At 42.8% G+C, this 19,857-nt stretch overlaps 1 protein-coding gene across 1 annotated transcript; it reads right to left on the bottom strand.

Annotated features, from left to right (window-relative positions):
- Nucleotides 1-535: 535 nt before the first annotated feature.
- On the bottom strand, nucleotides 536-17,204 carry AMACR (alpha-methylacyl-CoA racemase). Its single transcript, XM_032625162.1, has 5 exons — nucleotides 14,471-17,204; nucleotides 12,038-12,181; nucleotides 10,329-10,489; nucleotides 7,419-7,605; nucleotides 536-1,613 (listed from the first exon to the last, which is right to left on the bottom strand). Exons 1-5 carry the CDS (start codon nucleotides 14,727-14,729, stop codon nucleotides 1,204-1,206), a joined length of 1,161 nt encoding a protein of 386 aa, XP_032481053.1. The 5' UTR covers nucleotides 14,730-17,204; the 3' UTR covers nucleotides 536-1,203.
- Nucleotides 17,205-19,857: the final 2,653 nt, after the last annotated feature.

Below are 19,857 nucleotides of genomic sequence, written 5' to 3'. Positions count from 1 at the left end.
GGGTAGGGAAGTTGAACAGTAGTCCAGGGAAGAGGTAACAGGGGTCTGGATGAAAGCAGCAATGGGAGGTGGGCAGAAGGATGGATATGGGAGCTCTGAAGGTGGAACTGACAGCACTTCACTGTTGAGTTTCATTCCTTTAATAAATATTCACAAAGTTTCCAGTCATGGGCCAGGCACTACTCTAGGAACTGGGGGCTTAGCAATGAAACCTAGGAATGAAACCTACAAAGTCCTTCATAAAGCTTCTGCTCTAGCCTGCACTGGTTAAGGAATGAGGGCTGGGGTCAATCAGCATGTCAGCAGTGATACACAGTGTGAAGGAAAATGAAATAGGGTGAGGGGAGAGCAAGTGACAAGGCAGCTGCCATCCTGGACAGGGGTCAGGAAAGGACTCTCCGTAAGGGACATGTGAACAGTGGCCAAATGAGGTGAGGAGTAAGCCGTGGGGGCCTACTGGGGGCAGAGGGAGACAGCACAGGAGTGGAAGCTGGAGACTGTTAAGAGGAGGAAAAGTCTAGTTAACACTTTCAAATGCATGATGGTGGAGTTTACTGATCAAGAGACACATTTGGATGATACCAACAGGCAGCTACACACAGGAGCGGGTCTCGATGGAGAGTTGGCAACTATCTGAAGGAAACCTCAGGACATTTTCTAAAATTCCAGTTCCAAGACACTGGCTGAATGATTTCCTTACCAAATTAAAAGGATCAGACTTTTCTATCTAAGGACATTCATTCTGGTTAACAGTAGAGACTAAAATATTTCAAGGAGTAACAAAAGGCGATTTTAGTGCTATTTACAGAACTTTCTTGAAAGTTTTTCACAAACTTAAAAGCATGAGTAAACTTTGGGGGGAAAAAAGCTTTATTTAATAAAAAGCATTATATTAATTCACTTAAAGTATATTATAAATATATGAATATTTTAAATCAACAAATATAACCAATCAAGTAAATTGGAAGGCAGAAAAACTGCCACAATTTAGTATAGGCAAACTGAAAATATTCCTAAATCAAAAGCCATGATGTTAACCGTTTTCAGAATTCAATCATCACTTTATAATCAGCCTTGTTTCCTGATCAGAATAGTTGGACCACTGTGATATTGTTTTTTCATGTTTCCATGCATACAATTTTTTGCATTATTCTATACTGTAAATGCAATATTCAAATTTATTTGAGTTGTGGGGCTTAGAAGTTAGAGATTAGCTCTTGGTTTATTACTTTCAATAATTTTATCTGACTTAAGCTGACTGATCTCTTCCTGGCTGAAGCCAAACTCTTTGAGTATCTCTTCAGTGTGTTCTCCTACAAAAGGATCCCTTTTGGACGAAGGGACAGCTGGGGTGTTGGACAGCTGGGGTGCAGGGCAGGGACTCACACTCTGCTCACTATCAATAATAAATGAGCCCCGATCTTTGTGGTGACCACAGTGGGTAACCTCTTCAAAAGTCAAAACAGGAGTCACGCAGGCATCTGTGCCGTCAAAGATCTGACACCATTCTGCCTTTGTCTTCTTTGCAAATATATCTGCAAATTTCTTCTTCATTTCTGGCCAATCAGTTATGCTCATCTGACTGGGAAGTTCATCAGACTTTAGCCCAAGTCCTGAGAGAAAAACACAATTTCTTAAATTAGTATGCTTTGGGTAGAGTAAATCAGTGAAAATGAGTTTTGAACTCACTATAGTCACCCAAAACAGGATGTTCTATAGGGTTTCTCAAATGAGTCAAAAGAAGAAATTCAAACTCAACTTGAAGTTGGAGCCAAAGGCTAGAGAAGGTAGTAGGGGTAACAGGATTCAAAACAGACTTTCCAAGTCTTTGCCAAGATTTTATTATTTACATTCCAACCAAAATAGTCTATTTTTAATGGTCTAGTTTCCAGAAACTGACTTCTTCCTTCTGAGTAGGTTTTTAAAAAGAAATTTCCTCATGATGTTACTATCTGTCATATTGAATTAAAATAACTCCACGTGCTTCCCTGGTGGTGCAGTGGTTAAGAATCCGCCTGCCAATGCAGAGGACACAGGATCGATCCCTGGTCCAGGAAGATCCTGCATGCCGCAACTACTGAAGCCCGCGCACCTAGAGCCCGTGCTCCGCAACAAGAGAAGCCACCGCAATGAGAAGCCCGCACACGGCAACAAAGAGTAGCCCCTGCTCGCTGCAACCAGAGAAAAGCCCACCCGCAGCAACAAAGACCCAACGCGCAGCAACAAAGACTCAACGCAGACATAAATAAATTAATTAAATAAGTAAGTTTATATTAAAAAAAAAAACCCATATTTCATATAGTGCTCCCAAACCCTACAAAAGCTAAAATCTAAACACTTTATACAAGACTACAGGCAGACCTCGTTTTATTGTCCTTCACTTCATTGCACTTCACAGACACTGCATTTTTACAAATGGAAGGTTTGTGCCAACACTGGGTGGAGCAAGTCTATGGGTGCCATTTTTCCCAACAGCATTTGCTCACTTCGTGTCTCTGTGTCACATTTTGGTAATTCTTGCAATATTTCAAATCCTCCACCAGCAAACAGATTACAACTCATGCGAAGCTCAGATGATGGTTAGCATTTTTTGGCAGTAAAGTATTTTTTAATTAAGGTATGTAGGTTGTTTTTTTAGACAATGCTACTGCATACTTAATAGACTACAGTATCATGTAAACATAGCTTTTATGTGTACTGGGAAACCAAAACATTCATGTGATTTGCTTTATTCAGATAGTCCCTTTATTGCAGTGGTCTGGAACCCAACCCACAAAGTCTGTGAGGTATGCCTGTACCCCTGTTTTCAAGGAAGAAGTATAAAGATAAATGATTAAATTCAAGATTGCAATTTTATAAATAATGTTCATTTCTCTTTATTTTCGTCAAATAAAAGAGCTCTAGGAGGACAGTGATATTTGACTCATTACTCTCTTACAACCCTGCTGTGACCTAGAAACAAAGGACTTGTAAAGTAACCAAAGACACGTGCAAATTGTTCCCATAGCAAACAGGACAGAAAATTTTCAGCCAGCCAATCAACAGGGGGCACAGAGACTTTTTTGCTCTCTCAAGTATGAAGAACCTTGAAGGGCCCATCAACACAAGGGACAGAGAGGATGAAAGCATCCGCCAGGGGATATCACAGGAAGGATGGCTTCTCTGCCCCATGACCTGACCTGTGCTGCCTTTATTGACTACAAGCACCTACCCCTGTAGATACAACCAAACTCCAGTGCTGATTAAATTATACCCAAGGGGACACTTTGTTGGGGTTCGGTGTAACTGTCATTTTTATTCCCTCTTGTAGAAGAGGGTTTCTAAATTTAAATTACGCATAATATTTTGCATAAGTTTGGCCAAGTTAATCAAGTAATTCTCACTTTTATCATCCTTTCCTCATCTACCATGTTGAAAAACAATGACCAATTGTAAGCTGCTCTGAAGATGCAAAAGTGCCTATGGAGGTAAGAAGACATGAATACTGCAGGCTCTTCTTAGTGTTTTGAGGGATATGAGGAGAATTCACATAGTTCTGAACAGCTGTGAAAAAACACCTGTGGGATATACAAGTACATTTTTCTCTGTAGCCACATGTCCCATTCAAAACCAGGAAAGATATGGAGCCATAGTTTCAGGTTTATCACTAAAACCTATAAGGAAATGTTTCTAAGGGTGTCTTTCACTTTGCTTTCTCTTTCCTGATAGCCCCTAACTCTGGGATTAAAAAACACATAAAACGAGCAGTTGGCCAAAAGCATTTAAGTAGACTACAGCTACTGCTGGAAACATATTTGCATGCTTTTTTAAACAGTTTTTTAAAAACAAAAAATCAGAATGTGATCAGAACCATAAACTAAGTAAAACTGGAGTCAATAGGTCTCCAACAAACACTATACTTGAGATTACACCGATCATACTTTGTATACTGGAAAATACTAGAAATCAAAAGACCCCAGGCTCTACCCCTAACTCTGACACGCCAGCTCTTCCATCGTCCTATCACCCTTTCTCAGCCCACAATTTCCCAGGAAGCTCAGGACTCCTCATCAAGGCCCCAGGACGAACTACCAGTGCTTTAGGGTGGGCTGCTTCCTGTGCTGCTGACAGCCTATGCGTAACTCTGAGTCCATTTCCCCATAGAACACAATTATCGATTGTGGCTAGTTTTTATAGTACAATCAATATTCAATTTCTCCTATTATAAGTCAAACAGACGTTCAGAGACTGACCTGGGGATTCAGACACCATTTAAAACTGGAGAAAATATGTTTTGATTTCCAAAAAACTACCTTATACGTACATGTATACACACACACACACACACACACACACAATTATACAAAATATTTATTGTTTTAAGTACACATCATAAACTTTCTGCTCTGTAACACAATATTAGGCACATATGAAGCAGTCAAAGCTGTATGCTGCAAGTATGCAGTGACATATGCACAAAGATTAATGCTTATTAATAAACAATAAACATTATGTGTTATAATGTAAACCTGGAAAAAACGAAAATTAACTTGAAAGGAAGTGGTTAAATAAATTTTAGTAGAGGTATACCACGGAATATGATATGGCTGCTGTATAAAGAGGGTGAGGCTGAAGATCTTTGGTACTGACAAAAAAGATGTCTTTGCTATATTTTTGAATGAAAATAGTTATTAATTATAAATTTATATAATTAAATATATTATATATAAATTGTAAAAGAATTTTAATTGCGTTTGTATGTGCACAGGGAAAGTTCTTCAAGGCCACATCCCAAACTTTCCCAAAGCAGAAGGACAAGGGAGAATTTTTACCTCTTACTTTACAAATTCTGTATTGTTTACATTTTTTTCGTTAAAAAAATACATTATTTTGAATTTTTTTCATTTTTTTTTAAATTGTGGTAAAATACACAAAATATAAAATTTACCATTTTAGTCACTATTAAGAATACAGGGGCTTCCCTGGCGGCGCAGTGGTTGAGTCCGCCTGCCGATGCAGGGGACACGGGTTCGTGCCCCGGTCCGGGAAGATCCCACATGCCGTGGTGCAGCTGGGCCCGTGAGCCTGTGCTCCGCAACGGGAGAGGCCACAACAGTGAGAGGCCCGCGTACCAAAAATTAAAAAAAAAAAAATTCTCTATTGCTTATCTGATTTACTACAAGAGTCTCAAGAGGTCATGAAATTCTCAGTACTTTCAGATTTCTTTGCCCTGGAAAGCAGCAGGGGCATAGCACAGAGGAGTCGGAGCCTTACAAAAACCTTGTGTATTTATGTTCAGATACTGAGAGCTAAATGAAGGTATGTTCTCAAAGATCTCAGTATATAAGGTGAAATAAATAAATTAATACTACCTCAAAAAATCATTACAGATATGGGGGTTTGTCCAGTTAGGCCTGCGAGAGAAGTAATGTGTATGGGACAAGTAAAAGTACTATTTTTGCAAATCAATACTGTAGAAGAAAGAAGATGCTGAGGCATTTCAGCATGGACTATGTAGATTAAACAAAAGCTGAACGAACTTGCTAAGTCCGCCGAAAGCACAAGCCACCTGCCAGCTAAGGATCCTTAGTGAACTTTAAAGGGAGAGAGGACATGAAAGGTACCACAAAAGGCCGCGACTGCAAAACAACTGGAGGGGTTACAGAGTTTAGACTCAGAAAGAGGAAACCCGGGAGAAGATTATCACAAGTCAAGGGCTGGAGCAGTCTGCCTGCTATAAAATGAGGTGGAGTGTGGATGTTAGACATGATCATTCTACACATGTATGTTTTTAAGAAAACAACAAAATACACCACAGAGAGGAGTTAAATTCTGAAATGACAGAGCAAGGACCTTCAAAACTTGGCTCCTGCATGAAAGCGACAAGAACACTGGCACAAACTGTCAGAATCAACATTTCCGTTACTCTAGACGTTAACTAAAAGCTTGCAACAATCGAAGGAGCATATTTAAGAAAAAAAATGACTGAACTCAGTAAGACCAGTGAGCTTTGTGGTGTTATAACTTAGGCTAATTTCATCCCTCTCTCCCCAGCTCTGTGATGGCCTTGAAAACCAACAGGCTCTCAACAATGGTAGTCGTGAAAACCAGTAGGTTAACAGCCAAGGAAGAGGAGGCAAAATGAGTTTGAAGCTCCCACAAAATCCTATCCCCAGAGAAGCGCCAATGTTTGGCCCGTCTGACAGCTCCCTGAAAATCCCCACCCTCGGGGCTTGTCTTTAGTTGATCTGACTCAGAGCTTACACTGCCCTATTCCTGAGACATCTGTCAAAAAAAAAAAAAAAAAAAAAGTCAGTTGCAACTGTCATTTAGAATTGCCTGTGCATGGTGATAATAAAATTTCACTGAAGATTAGTTAATTTTATTATTATATTTAAATTCCCTATAGACAAAAACACAAGGTTTTTGTAAGGCACAGACTCCACTGTGTTATGTACCTGCTGCTTCCTAGGGCCCTGCACCCCAGGGTGGGAGTGTTGTTCCCACCACTCAGCCCCTCGTATAGCATTGTTCTGTCCAGAATTTTGAACTGACCTCTGGTCTTAGTCTTAATTTCTGGACAGAAAGGCATCCTCTATGATCTAGATAAACCATTTTGTTCTATGGTTTCTCTAACTTATAGTTAAGTTGGTGAAGTTAATATAGTTGATCAGAGAATGCTTTCTGAGGCTAGCAAAAAGTCATTTCAGCGATACACAAATAACTCTGAGTAGCACCGCGCATCTGAAAAGCTACCAAATGCGGCGATAAAACTCCAAACTTAAAGCTGAAAGATAAATGTGCTGCAACCAGCCTGTCACACTGCTTCAGAATACATTCTGAAACTTCTTAGATACTAAATTATCTGTAAACTTTGAATTCACATTTCACAGGAACAAAGTAACTTCAGTCCAATTATCAATTAGGGAAGAGGGGATCCCAAATTTTCCTGCTAACTTGTGCCAACATGTCAATAAGACAAGAATCTGCAAGAAAGGTAAACTACAGAAGCATCAAGTGATGGTAACATATTGCAACAAACTCTCATTCACCAAAGTCTCTCTGTGCTCTGGTGACCCCGTCACTGAAGCACCATGAGGGACATCTATCAGGGAACAAAAACTGGTAGAACCAGTAGATCATTTCTAGGGAACAAAAGGATGTGGGCACACATGGGCAAGATAAATATCCAATACTACGGAGTATGAAATGTGATAAAAACACTGAACTACCACAAAAAGGATTATTATTTTTTTAATCTGAGCTATTTTACAGACTTGTAAATTTACTTGTCAATTTAAAAGATGCGGGAAGTGCCCCACAATATAATGATGGCTATAATTAGGTAAATTATAAAGTGGATATATAATAAAAGACATCATGAACTTCAAAAGACTCCAAAATAGTCCAAAAAACATCCACAGAAAAGAGGTACTCACCCCTGAGCAGCAGCTCATAGAACTGGGGCTCCAATGCTCCAACAGCCATGAACCCGCCGTCCGCCGTCCTGTAGGTTGCGTAGAAAGGCGCTCCACCATCTAACATGTTCTGTCCACGAGGCTGTCCCCACAGTCCTGTTTGTTGGGTTTTCCACAGAAAAGAACCGAGATATGCTGTTCCTTCCACCTTTGAAGAAACAGAATACAGTATGAATCCAGACAGTTCAACTATAAAAAGCACGATTTCTACTTGAGTTTTTAAAAAAATATTTGTATAAAAATGTTTATCTTAGAATATAGGAAGATTATATCTAATTATACAACTTCTTTGATATTTCAAGAAAGTGAGTTAGAGCAGGCTTATGATAGAGTGAGTTTCTGCACTATTCAGATCAGGGAATACTGTTCAGAAAAGACTTAAAGGAACTACTTTTGTTCTTCCTTTCAAATAAGATTGGCAGAATGTTGATAATGTTTGAAGCTAAGTGAGGGTACATGGAAGTTCATTATACATTCTCTTTACTTTTATATATGTTAACAACTGTCAGGATAAAAAAGTTGAAAACAAACACAAAGGTTTTTTTAAAAAATCTATCATGTGATCTCAATACCTACAAACACATACACACAGATATATGAAGCATATCACATTTTAAAGGTAAATCACATGACAGTTAAATTTAATTTGTTCTAGTTTGACTCCAAGCCCAAGAAAACAAATTTGAGTATTTAATATATCTTAACTTTAATAATCACTAGAAAGTTACAAAATAAACATAACGGTATGGGTGGCAGGTATATGGGTTTTCAGAGTACAGACAAACTAGTTTGGGAATGCCAACTTCCCACTAGTCCTAAAGTAACGGGAATGGATTCACAAACTCAGGTATGATTATCACAAGGCTGGATGCACTGGGCTATCTAAAGAAGACTACTTCCCTATCCTTATGGCTTTCTGATCCTAATGATTCTGGCACCACAGGGAGAAGGCCATCAAAGCATCCTTGTCTCTGAGGTTACCAACGGAGGGGCCCCATTCCAACTGTGAGCATGGGACTTCTCACAGATTCTGGCTGTAATAGAACAAACACAAAATATATCTTTAGATACATCCTAGTTTTCCCGTTTAACTTGAGGAAGCTCACGCACACTTCAATTCATGGATCTGACATTTGTTGTCACCAAGTAGTGGAGTTTGTATAAGTGGCCTGTGGTGGTGCTTTTTTTTGAAATGGGGTTACAGAGATCTTAGAGTGTCCCCACATTTAGACATACAAACACACATATAGACACACACATATATATACATATATAATCTCTTTTACACACTGGATGTAGTGATGAGTCTATTGAAAAAAGATGTCCTAACAGTGTTACGGGGCTGGTCTGGCTCACTCAGGATACAAACAGGCTCTAATTTAATTCCACCTTTACTTGGTGTCACAGGAGGATAGAGGACAAGAGACACAGCAGTTATAATCCTCATCTCATCATGAGGCTGCCCAGCACATACTTCTCTTCTCCCCTCACGCACATGTAGCGTGTGCTGACACAGACCAGAGCCTTTGACACAGGGAAATTGCAGCCTCAATTTCCCAACCTTTTATATTGTTCTCATCACGTAGGCCAATGGCCTGCATGCCAACACACAGCCCCCCAGGTCAGATGAGCACTCCCAGATCAGGAGTAAACACAGTAAAACGGACTGCACATTCCACAGTTACCTTAACTCTAGTTTCTAAGGCAACAGTCTGATGAAGAGACAACTCCAGGTCATCACCGGCAGGCCTGGATCAAGGATTCTGCTGCTAAAGTCATTTGGAAACTACTGGCCCAAAACAATAAGGTATCTGGGGACTTCCCTGGTGGCCCGGTGGTTAAGACTCCATGCTTCCAACGCAAGGGGCAAGGGTTCGATCCCTGATCGGAGAACTAAGATCCCACATGCTGTGCGGCACAGCCAAGAAAATTAAAAAAAAAAAAAAAAAAATTTAAAGAATAAGGTATCTATTTCCCCCAATCACCCTCTTCCTTCAGCAATCCTCCCCAGGGTGCCAGGGCCACGATCCACCGGGTCTTCCAAGCGAGAGATGGGGGAGCCATTCTTGATTCCTCCCTCTCCCTTCATTGCCAATATCTCATCAAATCCCAGCAATTTTACATCTCAAATGTAAATCCTTAAATCCAGACCCATTCTACCATTAACCATTTTAGTTCTCACCTTTTCTCTCTCCATCCAATCCATTCTCCACCCTACCGCCAAAGATCTGTCCAAACGCAAAGGTATAGTGACACTGGACTGGGCTCTCATCAACTAGCTGTGAGAACCTGGGCAAATTTCTGTGCTTTAGTTTCCTCTTCATTAAAATAGCAATGTATTCCAAGTGAAATTGCTGTTTGGGGGATCAGGAGAAATCACACAGGAAAAGTGCCTAGGATAACAAGAGGCATGTGTATGAGGGTAAAAACACCGAAGCATCATGACACTTGGGTCTCCCCTACACAATGCAGCAGGAAGGTCTAAACTGGTCCATTTTACTCGAGCATCATTAAGAATCTTCTCTACCTGCTAAGGGAGACTTCCTGAGCCCAGTTTTGAATGAAGATTTCTTGAAAACCATATCCTAAGCACAAGAGACAGCACAGGGAAAATTGTTGAAACACAACATAGAAATCAGGTGAGTCATGAAACGTTTAGAAGATTGACTCCACAAACAGATGATCAAAATATGACATTCTGACACATGTTCAAGATATGAAGCTATTTTAAAGAAAAGGCCATCCTTGGTAACTTGGATTCAAATTTCAAATCTCATGTATCTCATCTTGTTCAGAAGAGGATTTGAGGCAGCCATATATCGACCTCAGGAACAACTAGTAGGCTTATCATTTCACCCAATCAACACTTACCATGTTTGCATCAACGACCTGACCTTTGCCAGAGCGTGTGCGTTCAAATAGCGCCATCAGGATGCCCAGTGCGCACATGAGGCCACCACCACCAAAATCAGCCAGGAGATTCAGTGGGGCGTATGGAGCCTCACCACTTCTGCCAATTCTTGATAAAACACCTATACCATTAAAAAAATCGGGGAACACTAACTGTAAATTTAATGCCTCTTTTAAATAAATACATGAACATCTTAGGGGGAAAACCAATCTCTCTAGTTACTGTTGTAAGTGAAAACTAATACCTAATGCTTTTCTAAACCTAAACCTGTTCAGCATATTTATAAGAAGGCTTTCCGGGCTTCCCTGGTGGCGCGGTGGTTGAGAGTCTGCCTGCCGATGCAGGGGACACGGGTTCGTGCCCCGGTCCGGGAAGATCCCACATGCCGCGGAGTGGCTGGGCCCGTGAGCCATGGCCGCTGAGCCTGCACGTCCGGAGCCTGTGCTCCGCAACAGGAGAGGCCACAACAGTGAGAGGCCCACGTACCGGGAAAAAAAAAAAAAAAAAAAAAGGCAGCTTTCCCTCTAACAAGGTTCCTTGTTTGATTTTTTTGTTTTCTCTAAAACTTTATTCCAACTAACATTTTCAGAATTCTGTTGCTAAGTTTTTATTCACTGGGTTTTGGGGGGGGAAATGGTTGCTATCCACTTAGCACTTTATGGCTTAACAACAGTATAATGCACTTCCATTCTTATTAGAAAGAGATGCAAGAAAATAAACACAAGAAATAGAAAAGGAATTAAATGTTTAAGTAGATGAGAAAAGCCAACTCTACACTCACTTTTTTCCTCAACCTTTAAATGTGTACACACAGAAAATCTGAGACTTCCTTGACCCAGCAACACAGTTCTTAGAAATCTAGAACTAGGCCATTCTATGATATGTCCTTTTTTTTTTTAATTTATTTTTGGCCAAGTTGGATCTTCGTTGCTGCATGTGGGCTTTCTCTAGTTGCAGTGAGCAGGGGCTACTCTTCATTGTGGTGCATGGGCTCTTGGCATGCGGGCTTCAGTAGTTGTGGTGCGTGGGCTCAGCAGTTGTGGCGCGTGGGCTCTAGAGCGCAGGCTCAGTAGCTGTGGTACACAGGCTTAGTTGCTCTGCGGCATGTGGGATCTTCCCAGACCAGAGATCGAACCCGTGTCCCCAACATTGGCAGGCAGATTCTTAACCACGGAGCCACCAGGGAAGCCCTAAGATATGTTCTTACAGGCCAAAACTCGAGTAAGGTGATATTATGACCTGAAAACCATGGGCTTTTTCTAGTATTCATAGAATTTCTAAAATCATGACTCAGTCAATGATTCTCAATAAAGTGAGGGAGGAGGGGTATCAAAATCAAACTATATCTTTGCAAAATATAGGGCAACCATTTCTACTACCAACAAGTCTGTTAATTCCCGGCAGGGGCTTGCTGGAGAATTAACTTCACAAATGTAGTCAGCAAATGTTATTAGTGAACACATTACGCCTTCCATGTGTTAAGGCAGGGGGAGGACGAGGATGACTGTTCCAAGACAAACCAACCCTTTTTAAAAAACCACGTGCCCTTTATTGACTCCAGCAAATATTTAAATCTTCACTTTAAAAAAATTCTTTTTAATAAGTGTAACTGTAGATCTTGACTGGGAACAAAATTAAAAGTGTAGAGAAATGATTGTTTTCAACATACCTGACAAAGCCAAGTAGTTGATGTCATGTCCTGCTACCCTAGAGAATCTTCCTGATTGGCCAAATCCACTCAACCTGGCATAGATAAGCTTTGGATTCTCCCTCTGCAGAATCTCTGGGCTGAGCTGGAGTTTTTCCATCACACCTTGAGAAAAGTTACAATTTTTTTTTTAAGAGAGCATGAATTGAGGATGGGTATAATCCCTTCTTTGTGGCAAACATAAAACAGCACTCTTGCAAGGAAAACTAGTAACATTTGTTGCAGGTTTATAGGGTATTGCCAGTAATTAAGGACCCAGAGAGTGAAGCCCCCATTTCTGGAACGTGTGGCTTCCCCCCGACGCCCAGAAAGCTATTTCCCTCCAGCACTGCCCTGCATCCCTTCAGGCATACCCAAGCATCTTCAGTCCTCAGAGTGGACATTTCATCCCTTTATTCAGGCCCTTTATAGTTCCCCAAATTCTCTCCTTAGTAATTTATTAGAAATGGTCTGTTCTTTTGGAAGTTACTCTGGGTCTTTGACCAAAAATTCACTTTTGGAAGCTGCTATTCCTTTCAGGACCTTTTCTATGTCTATACCTGCATCAGTGCCTGCTATACTTATTTATGTATGTATATATTCCATCTTCCCTATCAGCTCAGAAGCTCCTCTGGCAGGATCCATGCCTCATCTCTTTCCACAGGCTTATAACGTGCCTCTGCCTCCATAAAGCTATGATAAGTTACAAAAGAACTCTATTCCTAGAGTGGTGGTTGCCAAGGGGTAGGGGGTTGGGAGAGGGATGGATTGGGAGTTTCGGATTAGCAGATGAAAACTGGTATATACAGAATGGATAAGCAACAAGGTCCTATGTATAGCACAGGCAACTATATTCAATATCCTGTGATAAACCTTAATGGAAAAGAATATGAAAAAGAATGTATAAATATGTATAACTGAGTCACTTTGCTGTACGGCAGCAATTAACACATTGTACAGGCAACTATATTCAATATCCTGTGATAAACCTTAATGGAAAAGAATATGAAAAAGAATGTATAAATATGTATAACTGAGTCACTTTGCTGTACGGCAGCAATTAACACATTGTAAATCAAGTATACTTCAATAAAAAATAAAATAAAATAAAAAGAACTTTATTCCTCTACCTAAACATCAGCCACAATCCCCTCCCCTGGCAGCTATGTCTGTATTCACAGCTCTACCCTCCTCCTAATTCCAAGATTGTCGACAAGTTATTTAACCATGCTGAACCTCCTTCAACTTCAAATACGGTATTATTAAATTATGACATAATCCTAATTACTCAATTATTATTGTTATAATCCTCAAATCTGAGGGTAAATGAATTGACACATTTAAATATGCCTGGTGCCCACAGACGTTCAATTCATTCACTAAACATTTACTGCCTTCCTGCTATATGCCAGGCAAAGCTCTGTATTTGTACTTGAGCAAGATGACGGTGGCAGTTGTCTAAGAATAGATCGGAGTGGTGCTACACCCAAACAGCAGCTTTAAAAAACGCTGCCAAGGAAGCTGCAGCAGGTATGAAGAGAAAGAATCCTGAGTCATAGGAAGGAGGAAGAATGATGGGATTGGTGATAACTGAAAGCTGGCAGGGGGAAAGGAAGATTTGGAGTCCTGGTTGAAGTACAAGTTTCTGATTCAGGCAACTGGGTGGACATTGGTTCCATTCACTGAAATAAAACACAAAGAGGAGATGCCATTTTAGTAGGGAAGATGACGAGCTCAGTTTGGAATACGTGGAAGCTGCAGTGCCCGGGGGAAGGCCAAGTAGAAATGGACAGGAGCTGGGTATTCCGGAAGTCTGTGGCTCTAAAACGGGGTACAGTTATAGATTTGGCCAACATCTGCCTGTAAAAAGTAAAAATAATAGGAATAGATAAGGTGGCTCCAAGAAGCAGAGTGTAAAGGAAATTGAGCAGAAGCTGGAACTTGGGAACACCAGCATTTAAGGCAGGGAGTTGTCCTGGGTCCGGGGATCGCTTTATGAGGTACACCAAGCTCCAAACGGTAACAAAATGACTATGTACCTATATGCAGCTTTCCGGGGAGAGAATCTATGGCTTTCGATCGTTTCTCATAGGGTTCACGATCCTCAAGTAATTAAGAATGGCAACTATAATAGGGTGACTCAAAAAAAGAGAAACTGGGAAGGAGTCAGAGAGAGGTATAAGAGCAAAGGCAACAACAGTATCTCGGAATCCAAGTATGGAAGACCGTCTCAGTGGGCGAACGTTCAGCAACAATATCAAATGCAACAGAAAGGTCTAGACAGACAGGGACGGAAAGGGTTCGGGTGGCAACAGGGAAAAGGTGTGCCGGGCCAACCCCAAATGCCCGGCGGCCTCCCTTCTTCGGGGAGCGTCCCTCGTCCGGTCTCGCGTAGCGTCGGGATCTGGGGCTCACCAGGGCGGAAGGACTCCAGCACCACATCCGCCCGGGCGCACAGCGACCGCAACACCGCCGCTCCCCGCGGCTGCTTCAGATCCACGGCGAGCGAGCGCTTGCCCCTGGCCATCCGGCTCAGGTCGCCGCGGGTGCCCGGCCGGTCCACACGCACCACCTGCGCCCCGAAGTCCGCCAGGACCATACCGCAGAACGGGCCCGGGGCCAGGCCGGCCAGTTCCACTACGGAGACGCCCTGCAAAGCCATGGGCACCCGCATATCCTTCCGAAGGCGTAAGAAACGGAACGGCCCCAACGTCGGCCACTCGGGCCTGGGGCCCCCCTCCGTCCCACTCTCCCTCCGTCCCTCGCGGCCCCGCCCTCGTAGCCTCTCCCTGGTGCGCCTGCGTGTGGCCGCGGAGTCTGCGCATTGGTGCGTTTCCTGGCCCCGCCTCCCCGGGTCCGCGGAGGGTTCACTTTTTGGAACTGCGGAATCGTAAATCGTGACCGGGCTTGACCTGGGGACCCCGTGGCTGGTCACCGACTTCTCAGGACGCTTTTACTCTCGATGTTGCGATCCCAGCTGTTGTGCGCTTTGGGTTCGTAAACCTCTCCGGCCCTGGAGAAATTAAAAGTACATAAATATTTAAGAACAATGCTAAAGTATTTTTTTCGGTGGGCTGCAGACTGCCTTCTTACTTCTTTCTTAGCCACCCGATGATTCACCCACAGATGGCTTGCGTATAGTGGAATATCAAAAGAACATCTGAGAGGTAGGTGCTCATCAGAGGCAAATCAGAGAGGTTTAAAAATATTTAGTTTGTCACCTGCCATTTCTACAGACAATTACGGCTTGGAGTTTTAGATTTTAATGCACATTTTTAAAAAGTACAATAAAATAATTCCAAATAGGCCTACTCCTTTCAGTTAGGGGTGCTCCAGGAACTAAGGAGAGACTTTTATAGAGTAAAGGCAAAGCAAGGAAATTATTCATTGGCTATAACGTTAAAGCCTAGTTGGCTGTTTGGGTTTGGTTCTTACCTTTGATTTCCGAAATTTGAGGCATTTACAGAGACTGCCAAGGGCACTAGAGCCACATCAGTCTAATGGCTTCCTTGTTTAATTAATTTAACACCTTTTTGTCCCCCTGTACCCTATGTTCCTACCTTTGCTCAAGCATACGTTTCCTTACCCCCATCCTCTTGTCTTATTTTGATTTTGAGAAATTTAAAGAAAGAAAATCACAAAAAATCCTATAACAGACATCCAGACATCTACTAATATTTTTTCACAGTGGCTCCCAGTCTATTTTTCTAAAAAGTAAACAGTACAGGTACAGCTGGTGCTAACACCCAGGATCAGATTCACATGAATCAGATATCTTACCAGCATCAAGCTTTACTAATAAGGTCAAAGATGCAGATCATGGAGATGAAAAATGGAATATCTCCTGCCTTACCGGTAGACAAAGGATGTCACAGTCATCAATGATTACAGCCACTGCCAGATCTGGTGGCCCTGAGGGAACTCAGGAAGGGAAGAATACCTGCCATCTAGCAGCCATCAGGCTGCAGCCACTCTCTATGGTGAGCCCCAAGGAAACTCAGGATGTAAAAACACAGGATACTGGCCCCAGATAGCTGAGGGGCATTTCAAAGGAATGATTTCAGTGAGCCCAGACTCTTGCATCTTCCCATACATAGAAAAGCGCTAAATTCCTAAACTCCAGATATCTGGTTTTCTTTAATTAACAAACAGTCATCTTTTGATGTTCCGACTACCTGCCCCTTGTTGCAAAACTGCTATACATCCTAGCTCTCCCCTCACCTCCTCAGAACTCCTGAGCAGTTCTCTCAGGGTTACTTGAGATGCTGCCTCCCAGGCTTGAAGTCCTCAAAATTCCTGCCAAATGAAACATAACTCTCAACTTTTAGGTTGTGAATACTTTTTTAGTCAGCAGAGACATGATCAGACAAAGCAGAGGTCTGGGAAATCTCACTTGACACTACAGGCCTTTCCTTCCTTCATTGGACACATACCCCCTGTTACAAGCTGAATTGTGTCCCTTTAACATTCATATATTCAATTCCTAATCCTAGTACTCAGAATGTGACTGTACTTGTGTTGCAGCAAAAATAGAAATGAAGTTTTCCTTTTCCTGAGAGCAAGGAAAACAAAGGGAACAGTGAACAAGCTAGAGAAGAAATGTAACCTGGCCTGAAAGAGTTAATCACTCCTAGTTTTATTTTAACCGTCACTCATCTGTAGTATCTGTAACTAGATTTGTACTTCACAAAATTAACCTCACTCACTCCCTGACACTATGTAAATTACATTCTGCACCTATCACCCCTAACTGCGTGAGTTACATCCTGTGCCTATCACTCCCTAACCTTATTACGTCCCAGGGCTTACATTCCCTATGCCCCCTTGTAACAAATCACCCCCTGTAGCTTTTGCATTTCAGAGAGAAGGTTGCTGGCTGATAAACCAGAGACAAATGAACCCAATTACCGAATGCCGGACCCCAATTACTGGGCTGCCTGACTGTCAGCTATGACTGTTTTGAAATAATGCAAAGGAAAAAAAATGCAAGACCTTCACTACTTTGATCCTTTTATCACATACCCCCGGACTGCGAGCCCCACGTATAAAATCTTCTCCGATTCCCCAAGGAGGAGGGAACAGTTCTTGAGGCACTAGCCTGCTGTGTCTTCCCTTCTGCCTGACAGAAAAATAAAGCTATCTCTCTCATCCTTCAAAATCTCTTTCTCTGTATTTCTGTTTGGCATCGGTGCACAGAGAAGCCGAGATTTCGGCAACATTTAGAGATAGGGCCTGTAGAGGTAATTAAGATAAAATGAGGTCATATGGGTGGGTCCTAATCCAGTATGACTGGTGTCCTTATAAGAAAAGATTAGGACATAGAACACACAGACCAAGGGACAATCTTGTGAGGACAGAGCAGAAGGCAGCCATCTGCAAGCCAAAAAGAGAAGCTTCAAAAGAAACCACACCTGTTGACCCTATGATCTTGGACTTTTAGCCTCCAGAACTGTGAGAAAATCAATTTCTGTTGTTTAAGCCATCCAGTCTGTGATATTTTGTTATGGCAGCCCTAGCAAACTGATACACCCTTTGACCCATGATTATAGATGAGGTCTCTAATGAGGTTCTCATGTCACCAAACAGACGATATCCCAGAGAGTTACTTAGCTATGGAACCATGCTTCCTAAATTCTGGATTTATTTAGCATAATTAATCCTGTGGCCAGGGATGATGCCGAAAGCTCAGCTTCTCTGTACACTGGTGCCAAATCAAATCTCGGAGACAGAGTTTTGGGTGAAGTAGAAAAGGATAGCTGTATTACTTTGCCAGGCAAAGGGGGACACAGTGGGCTCCTGCCCCCCAAAATTATGTGTCCCAACCCAGGAGGATTTGATAAGGAGTTTTATAACAATGCTTCCCAAGGGTGGGGTTGCTGGGAGCCCCTATGGGGCTCCCAGGCATGGAGGCCTTTTTGTCCCCCATTTCTGGTAGGCAAGACTCCAGCCTCCATGACCTTCCTTGAGTTCCAAAGGGCAGATTCGAACAGTTGCTAATCAAGGGAGGAGCAGCCAGGAAACCACTTGAGGTGAGATTAAAGGGACCAGAGAAGCTCATCTAGATGAGGAGACCCACCACCTGAGACCCTGTACACACCCTAATCTTGTCAGCAGCCCCACCCTTTTGAAACTCTGCAGAAGAAAGAAGAATGCAGGACTGTTACTGTGTTGATCCTTATCACATACCCCTGACCAGCAGCCCCAACTATAAGACCTCTCCCTATTCCCAAGGGAGTGGGGCACAGATCTTGAGGCACTAGCCTACTCTGTTCCCTCTTTGTCTGGCAAAGAGACAAAGCCACTCTTTCTTTTCCTCCATAACTCTGTCTCCATATTTCTGTTCGACATCGTTGCACAGAGAGCCAAGATTTTGGCATCAGGAGTAGTCCCCTGTATATAATTCCATAAGGGCTCAATCCTAGCCCGCTTCTAGGGGCCACCAGCATACAGAGAGCAATTGGCAAGACCTTGTCCCATTTTAGATGTGTTTTCTGGCATAGCTTTTTTAGGGGAACCACTAACAAAGCTAACCACCTGCCCTGGTCAGGCAAAATAGTAGCCACTTGCATGAGTTATCTTAAAAAAGGAGGTCCTGGGAAGGAATGTGGAACTAATAAGCTACCACCAACCAGAAGAATTTGGGAAAGTTCAAAAGGAGAGAGGAGTCGCCAGTCCATATGTCCTACCAACCTCCCAGAATCCTTCTTGCTGGAATCCATCTTGGCTGAGTGATGGATGCGCCACCAGAAAGGCCCCTGAGTCAGAATGATTGGTCAGAGACAACCTGGAAACTAATCCCATCACCATAAAACCCGAGACAGAGCCTCGTGGCAGAGCAGTTCTCCTGGGCTCCCTTACCCTGCTGCTCTCCACCTGGCACCCCTTCCCAATAAAGTCTCTTGCTTTGTCAGCACGTGTCTCCTCGGACAATTCATTTCTAAGTGTTAGACAAGAGCCCACTCCCGGGCCCTGGAAGGGGTCCCCCTTCCTGCAAAAAATGGCCACTCTGGCAGGATCTCTTCTTCTCTACGACTGACATCCTGATCACTCGGAGTACTCAGGGACCAGTTTGCCTGCTGACGGACCAGACTCAGAGGCCGCAACCAGGACCGTTTTATCCTTGGTCTCTTCCTGACTCAGACGACTGGCCAGAGAGCCCCAACAAGGAACTCTGGGTAAAGAACTTTATTGACCTCTTTCCCCTTCCCTCTCCCTTTCCTCTTTTCAACCCCTCCTATCCTACCCTTTTTTCTTCTGTCCTGGTCCTGGACGCAGGAGTCTGGTTGAAGGGCCTCAAGCCTGACCTGAGGGATGGAGCCTGATCACCTCTGGTGGGCAGAGAACTCGAATTCTGGTCTGGTATCTGGTTTCTAGTTTCGAATAGGGCTGAGTTCCCATCCTCCCTTCCTAGAAGACTGGGGGAAAGTCCAGTAACACCTGGGCATCTGCAGGTGACAGGTGCCTTTGATGTGCACCTTAGCTGTCTGGGGCCAGGATCCTGTTTTTCTCCATCCCGAGTCCCCTCACAACTCACAGCTGCAGTAGCTGATGGCCTGATGGCCGCAATACCCTTTGTTTACTGATGTGGCAAGTGATATTCTGATATGCCTCATCCACACATCCATGCACTTTCCCCTTTTTACTTATCTTCCTTCACTGAGTTGAAAACTCATGGAAGGTAAGACTTGTACTTTAAATGCTGAGTCACTCCTGGAATACCACAGTACCTTTGCACAGAGTAGATGTTTATCAATTCCAGCCAGGCCCTTTGTAGTTTACATTTGCTCATTCTATCCTCTGTT

The sequence above is a fragment of the Phocoena sinus genome, chromosome 3, assembly GCF_008692025.1.
Source record: "Phocoena sinus isolate mPhoSin1 chromosome 3, mPhoSin1.pri, whole genome shotgun sequence".
In the NCBI taxonomy this organism is placed as follows: Eukaryota; Metazoa; Chordata; class Mammalia; order Artiodactyla; family Phocoenidae; genus Phocoena; species Phocoena sinus.
Note: the sequence above shows the minus strand (reverse complement) of the source record. Positions and strands in the feature narration are given on the sequence as shown.